Source organism: Hyla sarda, chromosome 12 (genome assembly GCF_029499605.1).
Source record: "Hyla sarda isolate aHylSar1 chromosome 12, aHylSar1.hap1, whole genome shotgun sequence".
Taxonomy (NCBI): domain Eukaryota; kingdom Metazoa; phylum Chordata; class Amphibia; order Anura; family Hylidae; genus Hyla; species Hyla sarda.
The window spans coordinates 7,820,392-7,834,239 of record NC_079200.1 but is presented as its reverse complement, the minus strand read 5'-3'; the positions used below and the strand labels follow the sequence as shown (position 1 = coordinate 7,834,239).

The 13,848-nt window shown below is 47.9% G+C and overlaps 1 protein-coding gene across 6 annotated transcripts in view; it reads left to right on the top strand.

The window, feature by feature from the left end:
• ZNF385C (zinc finger protein 385C) overlaps positions 1–13,848 on the top strand; it is a 299,586-nt gene that overhangs the window by 264,077 nt on the left and 21,661 nt on the right. For all 6 annotated transcript variants that reach the window (XM_056548836.1, XM_056548837.1, XM_056548835.1 and 3 more), the window contains one exon: positions 11,232–11,385. In XM_056548836.1, the coding sequence (XP_056404811.1) occupies positions 11,232–11,385 (154 nt within the window). The remainder of the gene's footprint in view (positions 1–11,231; positions 11,386–13,848) is intronic.

The window sequence follows — 13,848 nt, the reverse complement described above, 5'->3', positions numbered from 1 at the left end:
GGGGGTTTGTTACAGTGTGTTATCCCAGTAGTAAGGTGATTACATGAGGAGGGGTTTGTTACAGTGTGTTATCCCAGTAGTAAGGTGGGGCGTGTTAAAGGGAGGAGCCAATTGGCGGGATCAAGGGTGGCAAAAATCCTTGCATAAATCCTGAGCATATCTACAGCATGCGCTCACAGGGTGGATAGGGGATGAGATAGTTTTCACTGGAGTTCTCCTTTAACACCTCTAACACTCTGAATAAGAGTCAGTGCATGCACGTAATACACAGAAAATACAAGAAATATGGCCTCTGCATTTCAGAAAAAGACTTTTGACTACATCCACCCAAACTAGGTTCCGTGTAGCAACTGGTACGGCTCTGCTGGGCCACCACAGAAGAGTCCAGTGGGCGGAGTTAATTAATAAGTGACAGTCTTCCCTGTTTAGCAGGCATGCACACAAAGCTGTTGATTACTTTTTAGCGCCACCTACTGGTCTCCCAGATATAAATGAATAAAGGACAAGTTTTCCTAGAACTTTTCCTATAAATCTATATATAAATCTGTTCAACTTAAAGGGGTACTCCACTGCCCCAGCGTTCTGAATAGCGCTGGGTGTGGGCTGCGGGGGTCGTGATATCAGGCCACACCCCCTCAATGCAAGTCTATTGACTCTGCCCCCTTCCATAGACTTGCATTGAGGGGGCGTGGCGTGACATCATGAGGGGGCATGGCCGTGACATCAGGACCCCTGCAGCCCACACCCAGGGGCAGTGGAGTACCCCTTTAACTTTTCCTTTACAATGTATTTTCCCAAATCCGGCCAAAACGAATAATACTAGGCCCCAATTTTTCTTCGTAGTTAACCTTCCCACTGTGATTGTAATGGGTCCGGGACCACGCGGCCACCGGAGAGCTGCCGAACCTACAGGCCTTTACCGTGGAAGCTAATTCCAATCGCCAACTGTGCCAGCAAAAAGCTATTAGTGCAGCCGAAATCATTAGACTCCCGACGAGATCTCAGGATCCCCGCGGTGCCCCCTATTTGTCTACTTAGCGTTAGATCTGTAGATTCCCATAAGGATTAGAAATATTTAGGGTAGTATTGCCGTGCTGGTCTGGAGTTCACCTTGGATAGTACGTAAAAGGTTGGCCGTCGTTTCTTTTCATTGCTGATCCTTGTTCCTGGCAGATCAGTTGTTTGCAGAAAGGGAAAGACGATTTTCTCCGCCGCACCATTGCCATCTATTGTTTACATTCAGCGTCTCAACAAAGTTGGCTGACCTTCATCTGTTCACCCTAATAGGGATCGGAAGAAATTAGGTTGGCATCAAAGCTGCAGGCCGGCGCCATAGTAACAAAGTCGTTATAGGCAATTCTGCAGATGCAAAATCCCCCCCCCCCCCATGTAACCATACACTAGGTGCAGTATGTAGCTGATGCCACTCACACACATATATATTCAACAGAATCTCCCAATAGTGGACACTCACGGGGAATAAAAAAGTGTCCACTATTGAGAGATGTCCCTTTATTGAGAGATGTCCCTTATTGAGAGATGTCCCCTATTGAGAGATGTCTCTTATTGAGAGATGTCCCCTATTGAGAGATGTCCCTTATTGAGAGATGTCCACTATTGAGAGATGTCCACTATTGAGAGATGTCCACTATTGAGAGATGTCCCCTATTGAGAGATTGAGAGATGTCTCTTATTGAGAGATGTCCCCTATTGAGAGATTGAGAGATCTCTTATTGAGAGATGTCCCCTATTGAGAGATTGAGAGATGTCTCTTATTGAGAGATGTCCCCTATTGAGAGATTGAGAGATGTCCACTATTGAGAGATGTCCACTATTGAGAGATTGAGAGATGTCCACTATTGAGAGATGTCCACTATTGAGAGATGTCCACTATTGAGAGATGTCCCCTATTGAGAGATGTCCCCTATTGGGAAAAAAGGCTCAAAAATCTTTCTAAATGACGGAATCCTGTCCTGTGTAATTACTTATAAAACATGATAAAAAGCCATATTACAGTACAATCTCCCAGTGTCCTTTAATCTCCTCACCCACCCCCGTTTATACCCTGTGCAAATATTGTCCCCCCCCCTTACCCCCTTGTGCCACATCATTTCCCCTTGACCCCCCTGTGCTATTTAATTCCCCCTTTATTACCCCCTGTGTAAATTCATCACCCCCTCTTTATGAAGTGGCAGAGGGGGATAAAGGGGGAATAAATGGCACAGGGGGTGGTAAAGTGGGGGTGATGAATTTGCACAGAGGGCAATAAAGGGGGAATGAAATAGCACCGGGGGGGGGGGGGGGGGGGGGACCAAGAGGAATTGATGTGACACAGGGGGTAATAATAGGGGGATGATTTGGCACAGGGGAATAAAGTGGCACAGGGGGGGGGGAGATCAGAGGGGAGGAGAGCGAACGATGTGGCCGGCGGACGTACAGAAGCAGGAGACCACTGTTTAAAGATTGATCTTCTGCTTCTGTGCTGGGGCTTCTGCAGGGGGTGCAGCGGGGGCCTTACTGGGGTATTGGCTGTACCCCCTGATGGTGTCCCTGTGTACAGGATAGGGCAGTCACATAAGTCTGATTGTCCCCTATTGGAGTGTTTTGTCCCCTATTGTGTCCGCGTCCACTATTGGGAGTTTCCCCTATTCGGAGGCTGCAAATACATTGTCTTATGGGACTCTGCCAGGGAATTAAAAACTGTCCGCTATTGGGAGGTGTCCTCTATTGGGAGGTGTCTCCTATTGTGAGGTGTCTGCTATTGGGAGGTGTCCTCTATTGGGAGGTGTCTCCTATTGGGAGGTGTCTGTGTCTGCTATTGGGAGGTGTCCTCTATTGGGAGGTGTCCTCTATTGGGAGGTGTCCCCTATTGGGAGGTGTCCCCTATTGGGAGGTGTCCCCTATTGGGAGGTGTCCACTCTTGGGAGGTGTCCGCTATTGGGAGGTGTCCCTTATTGGGAGGTGTCCCCTATTGGGAGGTGTATCCTATTGGGAGGTGTCCGCTATTGGGAGGTGTCCCTTATTGGGAGGTGTCCCCTATTGGGAGGTGTCCCTTATTGGGAGGTGTCCACTATTGGGAGGTGTCCCTTATTGGGAGGTGTCCTCTATTGGGAGGTGTCCTCTATTGGGAGGTGTCCCCTATTGGGAGGTGTTCCCTATTGGGAGGTGTCCTCTATTGGGAGGTGTCCTCTATTGGGAGGTGTCCTCTATTGGGAGGTGTCCCCCTATTGGGAGGTGTCCCCCTATTGGGAGGTGTCCTGTATTGGGAGGTGTCCTCTATTGGGAGGTGTCCACTATTGGGAGGTGTCCTCTATTGGGAGGTGTCCCCTATTGGGAGGTGTCCCGTATTGGGAGGTGTCCTCTATTGGGAGGTGTCCTCTATTGGGAGGTGTCCCCTATTGGGAGGTGTCCCCTATTGGGAGGTGTCCCCTGTTGGGAAGTGTCCCCTATTGGGAGGTGTCCTCTATTGGGAGGTGTCCCCTATTGGGAGGTGTCCCCTATTGGGAGGTGTCCCCTATTGGGAGGTGTCCACTATGTTTGTGTCCTCTATTGGGAGGTGGCTCCTATTGGGAGGTGTCCGCTATTGGGAGGTGTCCCCTATTGGGAGGTGTCCCCTATTGGGAGTTGTCCACTATTGGGAGGTGTCCTCTATTGGGAGGTGTCCCCTATTGGGAGGTGTCCCCTATTGGGAGGTGTCCCCTATTGGGAGGTGTCCACTATTGGGAGGTATCCTCTATTGGGAGGTGTCCCCTATTGGGAGGTGTCCCCTATTGGGAGGTGTCCCGTATTGGGAGGTGTCCCGTATTGGGAGGTGTCCTCTATTGGGAGGTGTCCACTATTGGGAGGTGTCCCCTATTGGGAGGTGTCCCCTATTGGGAGGTGTCCACTATTGGGAGGTGTCCACTATTGGGAGGTGTCCACTATTGGGAGGTGTCCTCTATTGGGAGGTGTCCTCTATTGGGAGGTGTCCTCTATTGGGAGGTGTCCACTATTGGGAGGTGTCCTCTATTGGGAGATGTCCTCTATTGGGAGATGTCCTCTATTGGGAGGTGTCCCCTATTGGGAGGTGTCCTCTTTTGGGAGGTGTCCCTTATTGGGAGATGTCCACTATTGGGAGGTGTCCACTATTGGGAGGTGTCCACTATTGGGAGGTGTCCTCTATTGGGAGGTGTCCTCTATTGGGAGGTGTCCACTAAGGGAGATTTTACTGTTCTATAAATGTGATGACGAGAACAATGATTCCTTCCAGTCCTCGACATGTTTCACGCGCTGATCCTTTCATAGCAGATTCTTCTTCTGCAGCCTCACATTATCTGTGTTCCGTGTTGTGTTCGGAGCCGTAGTCGGTGGAATTTTCTTTCTGTCCTAATGTGAACCCCCGACTCCCCGCGGTCTCCAATCAACATGCTGATTTGATGTCTATCCGCAGGCTACCTCTCCCGCAGAGACGCTCTGCCTGCAGCATCTACTCCTGTTCTTCAGCCTTGTTGTGTCTGATTCGGGGACTGGAAGTGATGGAGGACTGATAAAGGCACAAGGCGGTGGAGTACAGGCCATGTTGTTTAGTTCAGTGGATGACAATGTAGCGGACATCCCTAACACGAGATCTGACCGCGCAACCAAACAGAGGAACAGCCTCTGGTCTGGGAATCTATTGGGCCTCTGTAGAGTTCTGGTTAGATGTCTGAATAGGGGGCGTAGCAAGAATAACAACATTTGCATGCACAGGGTCTAGATTAAAGGGGTACTCCACCGGAAAACATTTTTTTTTATTTATTTATTTTTAAATCAACTGGTGCCATAAAATTAAACAGATTTGTAAATGACTTCTATTAAAAAAAAAACTAATCCTTCCAGTAGTTATCAGCTGTTGTATGCTCCACAGGAAGTTATTTCCTTTTTGAATTCCTTTATGTCTGACCACAGTGCTCTCTGCTGACACCTCTGTCCATTGTAGGAACTGTCTAGGGTAGGAGAGGTTTTCTATGGGGATTTGCTCCTACTCTGGACAGTTCCTAAAATGGACAGAGGTGTCAGCAGAGAGCACTGTGGTCAGGCAGAAAGGAAATTCAAAAAGTAAAGAACTTCCCGTGGATCATAACAGCAGCTGATAAGTACTGGATTAAGGTACCAGTTGATTTAGAATTTTTTTTTTCAGTGGAGTACCCCTTTAATCATACGGTAGTAAATAACTTTTGTTTTTTTTGTCTGAACAGGGGCAAATGTTTCTATTGATAACATTTGTCACCTATCCATATCAAATCAACTGGTGACAGAAAGTTATACAGATCTGTAAATTACTTCTATTTAAAAATCTTAATCCTTCCAGTACTTATCAGCTGCTGTATGCTCCACAGGAAGTTGTGTAGTTATTTCCAGTCTGACCACAGTGCTCTCTGCTGACACCTCTATCCGTGTCAGGAACTGTCAAGCAGGAGAGGTTTGCTATGGGGATTTGCTTGTGCACACACGCACTGGAACTTCCTTCTCTTACATGTTTGGCAAATCACAGTACAGCACCTACTCCTCTCTGCTATATGCCTTGACATAGTGCTGGTGAAAGTACACTGAACAGGCTGGCACTGTGCTGGGTTGATGATTTACACAATATAGTAATATAAATGGTATGTGGATGGAGACAGGGATATTGATGCAGTGGGTTTGCAAGGTGCTATGTGAGCAGAAAGGAAAGAAACAGCAGGGAGGGGAGATTACACCGCAGCACTGTAGACATACAGCAGTAGATACACTGTTTTATACACATGGGACAGCTGCACTCATCTTTATGGATGGTTAAAGGTGAGAGGGAAGCATTGATTTAACTTTCAGGCACAATGTTAATCATCTTTAGAGGACAGACTGGCTCAGGATGCAAATACATAGCTCTGGCTTTCTCAGGATCCATCTCTCCCTCACTCTCCTGCACAAAGCACAGGCTAAGCCCCACCCTCAATTTCTGTGTTCTATCCTGGTTACTAGAGACAGACTTAGCCTAACAACAGGCAGTGGACAGCAGTTTACAAAGGAGTATGACCCCTAGTGACCAAGATTTTAGAGCTGTTTTTGGGGTCATGATGTGATTTACAAATATGTAAATAGTCCCTTTACATTTTTCTTTATCTATATACATTTATCTTATTTATGTCAGATCAGTTTTACATTCCAGTATTAAAGGGGTACTCCACCCCTGGATATGTTATCCCTTATCCAAAGGATAGGGAATAAGATGTTTGATTGCGAGGGGTCTGGCAGCTAGGAGCCCCCAAGATCTCTGGGCTGGCATCCTGGCGTTCTTAAGCTGGATTTCAGTGTCTGTGGTCGCTCATCATAGACATGAATTGAGGGTACATGGCGTGACGTCACGACCTGTGTCACGAACTGTGGCCCTCCAGATGTTACAATATTTCAGCTCCCAGCATGCCTGGACAGCCAAAACCCAAATTCCACACTGCCCCTAAAAGGTAAATCAAGGCTTCCCTCTCATCTAATCCCTTTGTGCAGTGGTTTTAAACTGTGGCCCTCCAGATGTTGCAAAAATTCAACTCCCAGCATGTCTGGACAGCCAAAAGCCAAAATCCACACTGCCCCTAAAAGGTAAATCAAGGCTTCCATCTCATCTAATCCCTAAATGCGGTGGTTTTAAACTGTGGCCCTCCAGATTTTACATAGACATGAATTGAGGGTACATGGCGTGACGTCACGACCTGTGTCACGAACTGTGGCCCTCCAGATGTTACAATATTTCAGCTCCCAGCATGCCTGTACAGCCAAAACCCAAATTCCACACTGCCCCTAAAAGGTAAATCAAGGCTTCCCTCTCATTTAATCCCTTAATGCAGTGGTTTTAAACTGTGGCCCTGCAGATGTTGCAAAACTTCAACTCCCAGCATGCCTGAAAAGCCAAAATCCACACTGCCCCTAAAAGGTAAATCAATGCTTCCCACTAAACTAATCCCTAAATGCAATGGTTCTAAACTGTATCCCTTCAGATGATACAAAACTTCAACTCCCAGCATGTCCGGACAGCCGTTGGCTGTCCGGGCATGCTGGGAGTTGAAGTTTTGCATCATCTGGAGAGCCACAGTTTGAGACCACTGCTCCACCTGCCGAGATGTACTAGTCTCGGCAATGATGGCCCACTCAGCCAGTCACAGACTGAGGCGGGACACTGCTGCAGCTGGTGATTGGCCCATCACTGCCGAGGCTAGTATGTCTCAAAAGGTGGAGGTCTGGAGTGCTCAGAGGTAAGAGACGGGGCCCCATCCAGAAAATCTTGGGGGTCCCAATGGTTGGAACCCCAGGATCCCTTATCCACGGTCTCTTACCTCTAAGTGCTTCAGCCCCCACCTTCCGAAACCTACTAGTCTTGACAGTGACGGCCCACTCAGCCAATCACCAGCTGAGGCGCGACACTTCTGCAGCTGGTGATTGGTTGAGCGAGCCATCACTGCCGAGACTAGTACGGCTTGGAAGGTGGGGGGCTGAAGTGCTTAGAGGTAAGGGACGGGGCCCCATTCGAAAGATCAGACACCTATTTTATCAGCTGGATAACCTGTCATCACTTTCATGCTGCCAGAACCATAAGCCATCATGTCAGCCCTGATTGATTGACCCAAACAGGAAGAGATCAATCCATCAAGCCATTGGGGGTGTGAACAAACCATGGGAGACCACCATGATGATTTGTTGTTCAGGCAGCATAAAAATGATGACAGGTTCCCATTAAAGGGGTGGTCCGGCGGAAAACAATTTATCCCCTATACATTGAATAGGGGATGTGTCTGATCACGAGGGGTCCGACTGCTGGGATCCGCTTCAATCTCCTGAATGGGACCCTGGCTCTCCGAGAGGAGCACGCACTCTATTAGTACAGCACTCTGGTCTCTTCAGCGCCCCCCATAGAGAATAAATGGAGCGCTTGCCAATCTGCAGCATGCGCTCCTCTTAGGGAGCCGAAGCCCATTCAGGAGATCGAAGGGGATCCCAGCAGTCGGACCCCCCGTGATCAGACACTGATCCCTTATCCTGTGAATAAGGGATAGGTTGTTATTCGCTGGAACACCCCTTTAAAGGTGAACCCTAGACATCTCATCCCCTATCACCCCGCTGGGGACCCCCGCGATCTCGGCTGCGGCACCACAGACATCCGGTGCACGGAGCAAACTTCACTCCATGCCGGATGACTGGCGATGTAGGACGGAGGCTCGTGACGTCACGGCCACGCCCCCTCAATGCAAGTCTATGAGGGGGCGTGGCAGCCGTCACGCCCCCTCCGATAGACTTGCATTGAGGGGGCGTGGCCATGGCCTAACGAGCCTCCGGCGCTGTGATCAACGCTCTAAACGAACGCCGGGTGCAGTAGGGAGATCCCGCCACTGGGGACCCTCGGCGATCAGACATCTTATCCCCTATCTTTTGGATAGGGGAGAAGATGTCTAGGGGCGGAGTACCCCTTTAACACATATGGAGTGCCCCCTATTTTCTATCCAGACCAGAGATCCCCTTTTATTAGAGCCGTTTAGACATTTCTATTGTGTTTTACAGTTTTTGTGGCTGTGATGACGATTTTGTTAGACAAATTTGCCCTTGGTCGATATTTGAAGGTCAAACGGCAGTTTCTTTATTTTTTATTTTTATTATTTCTGAATAATTTTTACCTGAGTTTGTCTTATTTTCCGTCTGTCACGGGTTAAAAAAATAATGGGGGTTAAAGAGGGCACGCTGCAGAGCACGGCACTGCCAGGCGGGCTTCTCTCTGCTGCATTGTCAGTCTCTCTACCCCCCCTCGTCTCTCATTGTGGCGGCGTCTTATCAGCGTCTTGCAGGCTCCCATCAGTATGCACCTCATTATCCCCACAAAAATGTCCTCTGAATGCAAATGGATCGGCAGCCGGTATGGAGTTGACTGGATGTACGAATTTCCATCATGCTCGGCCCTGTGTAATCCCCCCCCCCCCCTCCTGCGGCGAGTTCTCGTAGATAATGTTACAGTATCTGTGTGTCTTTCGCGGGGGCTCCCCATCTTGGCTTAGGAACCAGAATTTGTGGAAGCACCTGCTCGTCTTCTCGGATTGCGGAATCCTTAGTGCTAAAATGACAAAACAGCGCCACTCTCGTCTGTGGTCTGAGTCTGGTATTGCTGTTCAACCCATTCATGTAAATGAGGCTGAGATGTAATAGCAGCTGGACAAGAGCGTATTTTTTCTGATACAACGCTTTTAAAGCCTTATTTACCGTAAGTACTGTGAATTCACAGAACAGCCTACCTCAGGAACTGCTCCCAGCAGAAACAGCTGAGGGCTTCAAAACACGGTTAGATACAATCTTAGAACAAAATACCATTAATTCATATATAGAAATAGACAATCAAATCCCCTTTATCCACCCATACCCCTCCCCTCATCCACCCAAAACCCTTCCCCCTCATCCACCCATATCCCTTACCCTCATCCACCCACACCACTCCCCTTCATCCCCCATACCCCTCCCCTTCATCCACCCACACCACTCCCCTTCATCCCCCATACCCCTCCCCTTCATCCACCCACACCCCTCCCCTTCATCCCCCATACCCCTCCCCTTCATCCACCCACACCACTCCCCTTCATTCACCCACACCCCTCCCTTTCATCCACACACCCCTCCCCTTGATCCACCCGCACCCCTCCCCTTCAATCACCCGCCCCCCTCCCCTTGATCCACCCGCCCCCCTCCCCTTCATCCACCCGCCCCCCTCCCCTTGATCCACCTGCACCCCTCCCCTTCAGACCAGAGGATTTTACTTAAAGGAGTTCTCCACCATAAGGTGATTTTAGTACGTACCTGGCAGACAGTAATGGACATGCTTAGGAAGGATCTGCGCTTGTCTTGGGGCTAAATGGCTATGTTGTGAGATTACCATAACACTGTGGCTAGCTGTTTGTGAACTGGTATTTCCTGTTTGAGTTTTCTTCTTTTGCCTACAAATCCCATAAATCCATTTTCCTCCCTCCCACACATCAGCCACCCCACCCATTGAAATATAAATGAGCTGCATCCATTCAAAAGACCTGTGGTTTTCAATCAGGGTGCCTGCAGCTATTGCATTAGTTGCAGATTGATCGCTCCACCCATTGAAGCAGACAGGCTCCCTGTCATCAGCTGACTGGTGATGTCAGGTCTCAGCCGCATTGCAACCTGGGAAAAATCTGAGACAACAGTCATTTTGTATGCTGATAAAAATAAATATTGGAGTGAAAATCACAGAAGAATTGTGAGAAAACCGTCACACACAGTAGCATAGTCAAATAAAAAAAAATTCCTGGAATAACTTTTATTTATTTTTTTTTTTTTTTAATCAACTGGTTCCAGAAAGTTAAACAGATTTGTGAATTACTCCTATTAAAAAATCTTAATCCTTCCAGTACTTATTAGCTGCTGAATACTACAGAGGAAATTATTTTCTTTATGGAACACAGAGCTCTCTGCTGACATCACGACCACAGTGCTCTCTGCTGACATCTCTGTCCATTTTAGGACCTGTCCAGAGCAGAATATGTTTTCTATGGGGATTTTCTTCTTCTCTGGACAGTTCCTAAAATGGACAGAGATGTCAGCAGAGAGCACTGTGGTCGTGATGTCAGCAGAGAGCTCTGTGTTCCATAAAGAAAATAATTTCCTCTGTAGTATTCAGCAGCTAATTAGTACTGGAACGATTAAGATTTTTTAATAGGAGTAATTCACAAATCTGTTTAACTTTCTGGAACCAGTTGATTTAAAAAAAAAAAAAAAAAATGTTTTCCACCGGAGTACCCCTTTAAGGTGCCAGAACCTGACTAATTCAGCAACAATGGCCAATTGACTAATGTGTATGGCCTCCCGTTCTCCCCCGACAGATGATGTAAGAGGAGAGAAGGGTCGGCAACATATACATTGGGTCAAGAGGAACATTAAAGTGTAAGTGGTGATCAGGAGGAATAGTTATCGGGCGCACGTGTTGAGGGTGTATGGTCACCTACAGGGCCCAGTTCGTGGATCCTTTTCCATGGATTGCACCCGTGTAAACCACTTCCGCATGACTGAGATTTTGGACCTTGGTTCCCTCCTGGGTCAGTCGGACCCTGACTACACCTAGTGGTCGCCGAGATGCTCCGGTCACGTAATATTGTTTGATTCTACTACAAACACTATGAAATGTTCCCTCTAAGAGGATAATCAATAACCACGGTGTCTCTTTATCTTCTGTGTCGCAGAACCAAGCTGAAGCGCACTACAAGGGTCACAAACATGCCAGGAAGCTCCGAGCCTTAGAGAACGCACGGCACAAGCAGAAGCAGCATGGCGGTCGAGACAGAGCGTCGCTGCCCCCGGTGGACACCAAAAGAAACACAGACCCTCTCACTGAAGGTAGGATTTCATTACTGCGCCCCCTCCTGGTCTTTTTCCTCTCACTTTCATCTATTGGTGATAAAGAATCCTGAAATTGGAGACTATGAAATCACATAAATGGATTCCCCCTCCTCAACCAACTCTGTCAGCTCCCAGCAGGGTCATCATGAAGGGTCTTTCTGTCTTCATGGACAAAGAAAATAAAGGGGTCCCGGCACTCACGTTATGCTTCAAGCACCTCTGTGTTTATTCGTAAAGCATCTTTAAGGCAAAGTTGCGACACGCTGCGTGTCGCAACTTTGCCTTAAAGGGGTACTCCGCTCCGTGACATCTTATTCCCTATGCAAAGGATAGGGGGATACGATGTCTGATCGCGGGGGTCCCGCCGTTCCTTTAGAGCGTCGGGTGCAGCGCCGGAGGCTCGTGACATCACAGTCTAACCCCGCCCCGCTTGTGACGTCACGGCCGTCACGCCCCCTCAATGCAAGTCTATGGAAGGGGGCGTGATGGCTGTCACGCCCCCTCCCATAGACTTGCATTGAGGGGGCGCGGCCGCGACTTCACAAGCCTCCACCCCGCATTGCCAGTCATCCAGCATGGAGCGACGTTCGCTCCGTGCACCGGATGTCTGGGGTACCACAGCTGAGATCGCGGGGGTCCCCAGCGGCGGGACCCCTGCGATCAGGCATCTTATCCCCTTATCCTTTAACCTCTAGGGGACGCAGGGCGTACAGATACGTCCTGCATCCCCGATCCTGTACGCCCATGGGAATTCTGGTCCGGTCATTCACCAGGCATCCCGGTACATCGCCGAAGGGGGGTCCTGAGATCAATTCAGACTGGAGATCTGCAGCGATTCCGGGTCATTTGGGTCACATGTGACCCAATGACCCAGAAAACGAGGGTGAGCAGTGGTGTAATATACACAACCAATCATCCTCCGTACTGTCCTGGGAGGTGGCTGTGTTGCCGGTCGTAGTGACCGCACCAATCATAGTAGTATTGGGGGGGGGAGCTCGTTGCTCCGTTCTGCCCACCATTTTGCGTCTGGTGGTGTGCAGGTCGGAGCCCCGTACTGCTTCTCCCCCCTCACAGTGATAAAAGTGCCCCCTGGTACCCATTCTGTGTCCCTTGGCTCATTAGACAGCTTTACTTAGGCAAGGACAGTTTCTTTTATTTAATTTTTTTGTGGCGTACCATCTGTAGGTGTCCGCGGATCCACAGCACCTTTAGCTGCTGGGGGGCCCCCGGCCCTACAGAGTCGCTGCGGTTTACTCCCAGCTTTTTTTGGGGCGCAGACCTTTTTTTTTTTTTTTGCCAACTGTGTGGCCGACCCTCTTCCGTATAAAAGATTGGCTGGCCACCATTAGCTAATGCCCCCCACCGCTAATCAGTCACCATGGGAGGTTTGTAAACGCACATGGCCCCCGACTTCAATTCCAGCTAAATTCTCTCTCTAAAAGTCCAATGGTGCTCCTTCTGTTCTGAGACCTGTAATGCGCCAGCAGAGCACTTTACGTCCACATATTGGGCTTCAAATTTTTGGGTCCATTTTCTCCTTTTACACCATGTGAAAATGAAAAATTTAAGTAACACCATCATTTTAGTGATAAAAATCAAATTTTTCATTTTCTCGTCCAAGTTTAACGCAAACCCCTTAAACACCTGTGAGGTGTTAAGGCTCACTACACCCCTTGTTACGTTCCTTAAGGGTCTTAGTTTCCCAAATAGTATGCCATGTGTTGGATTTTTTGCTGTTCTGGCACCCTGGGGACTTGCTAAATGCAACATGCCCCCCAAAAAACATTTCAGCAAAATGCTATTTCAAAAAGCCAAATTTTGCTCCTTCTCTTCTGAGCATTGTAGTTCGCCAGCAGAGCACTTTACGTCCACATATGGTGTATTTCCATACTCAGAAGAAATGGGGTTTTTAACCCCTTAAGGACCAGGCCATTTTACACCTTAGGACCAGAGCGTCACTTTAAGCATTAATAACTCTAAGACGCTTTTACCTATCATTCTGATTCCAAGATTGTTTTTTCATGACATATTCTACTTTATGTTATTGGTAAAAATTTTGTCGATACTTGCATCGTTTCTTAGTGAAAAAATCCAAAATTTGATGAAAAAATTGAAAATTTTGCATTTTTCTAACTTTGAAGCTCTCTGCTTGTAAGGAAAATGGATATTCCCAAAAATTTTTTTTTATTCACATATACAATATGTCCACTTTATGTTTGCATCATAAAATTTACGATTTTTTACTTTTGCTTCAAAGTTCAGCAGCAATTTTCCAATTTTTCACAAAATTTCCAAAATCACAATTTTTCAGGGACCAGTTCAGGTTTGAAGTGGATTTGAAGGGTCTTCATATTAGAAATACCCCATAAATGACCCCATTATAAAAACTGCACCCCCCAAAGTATTCAAAATGACATTCAGTCAGCGTTTTAACCCTTTAGGTGTTTAACAGGAATAGCA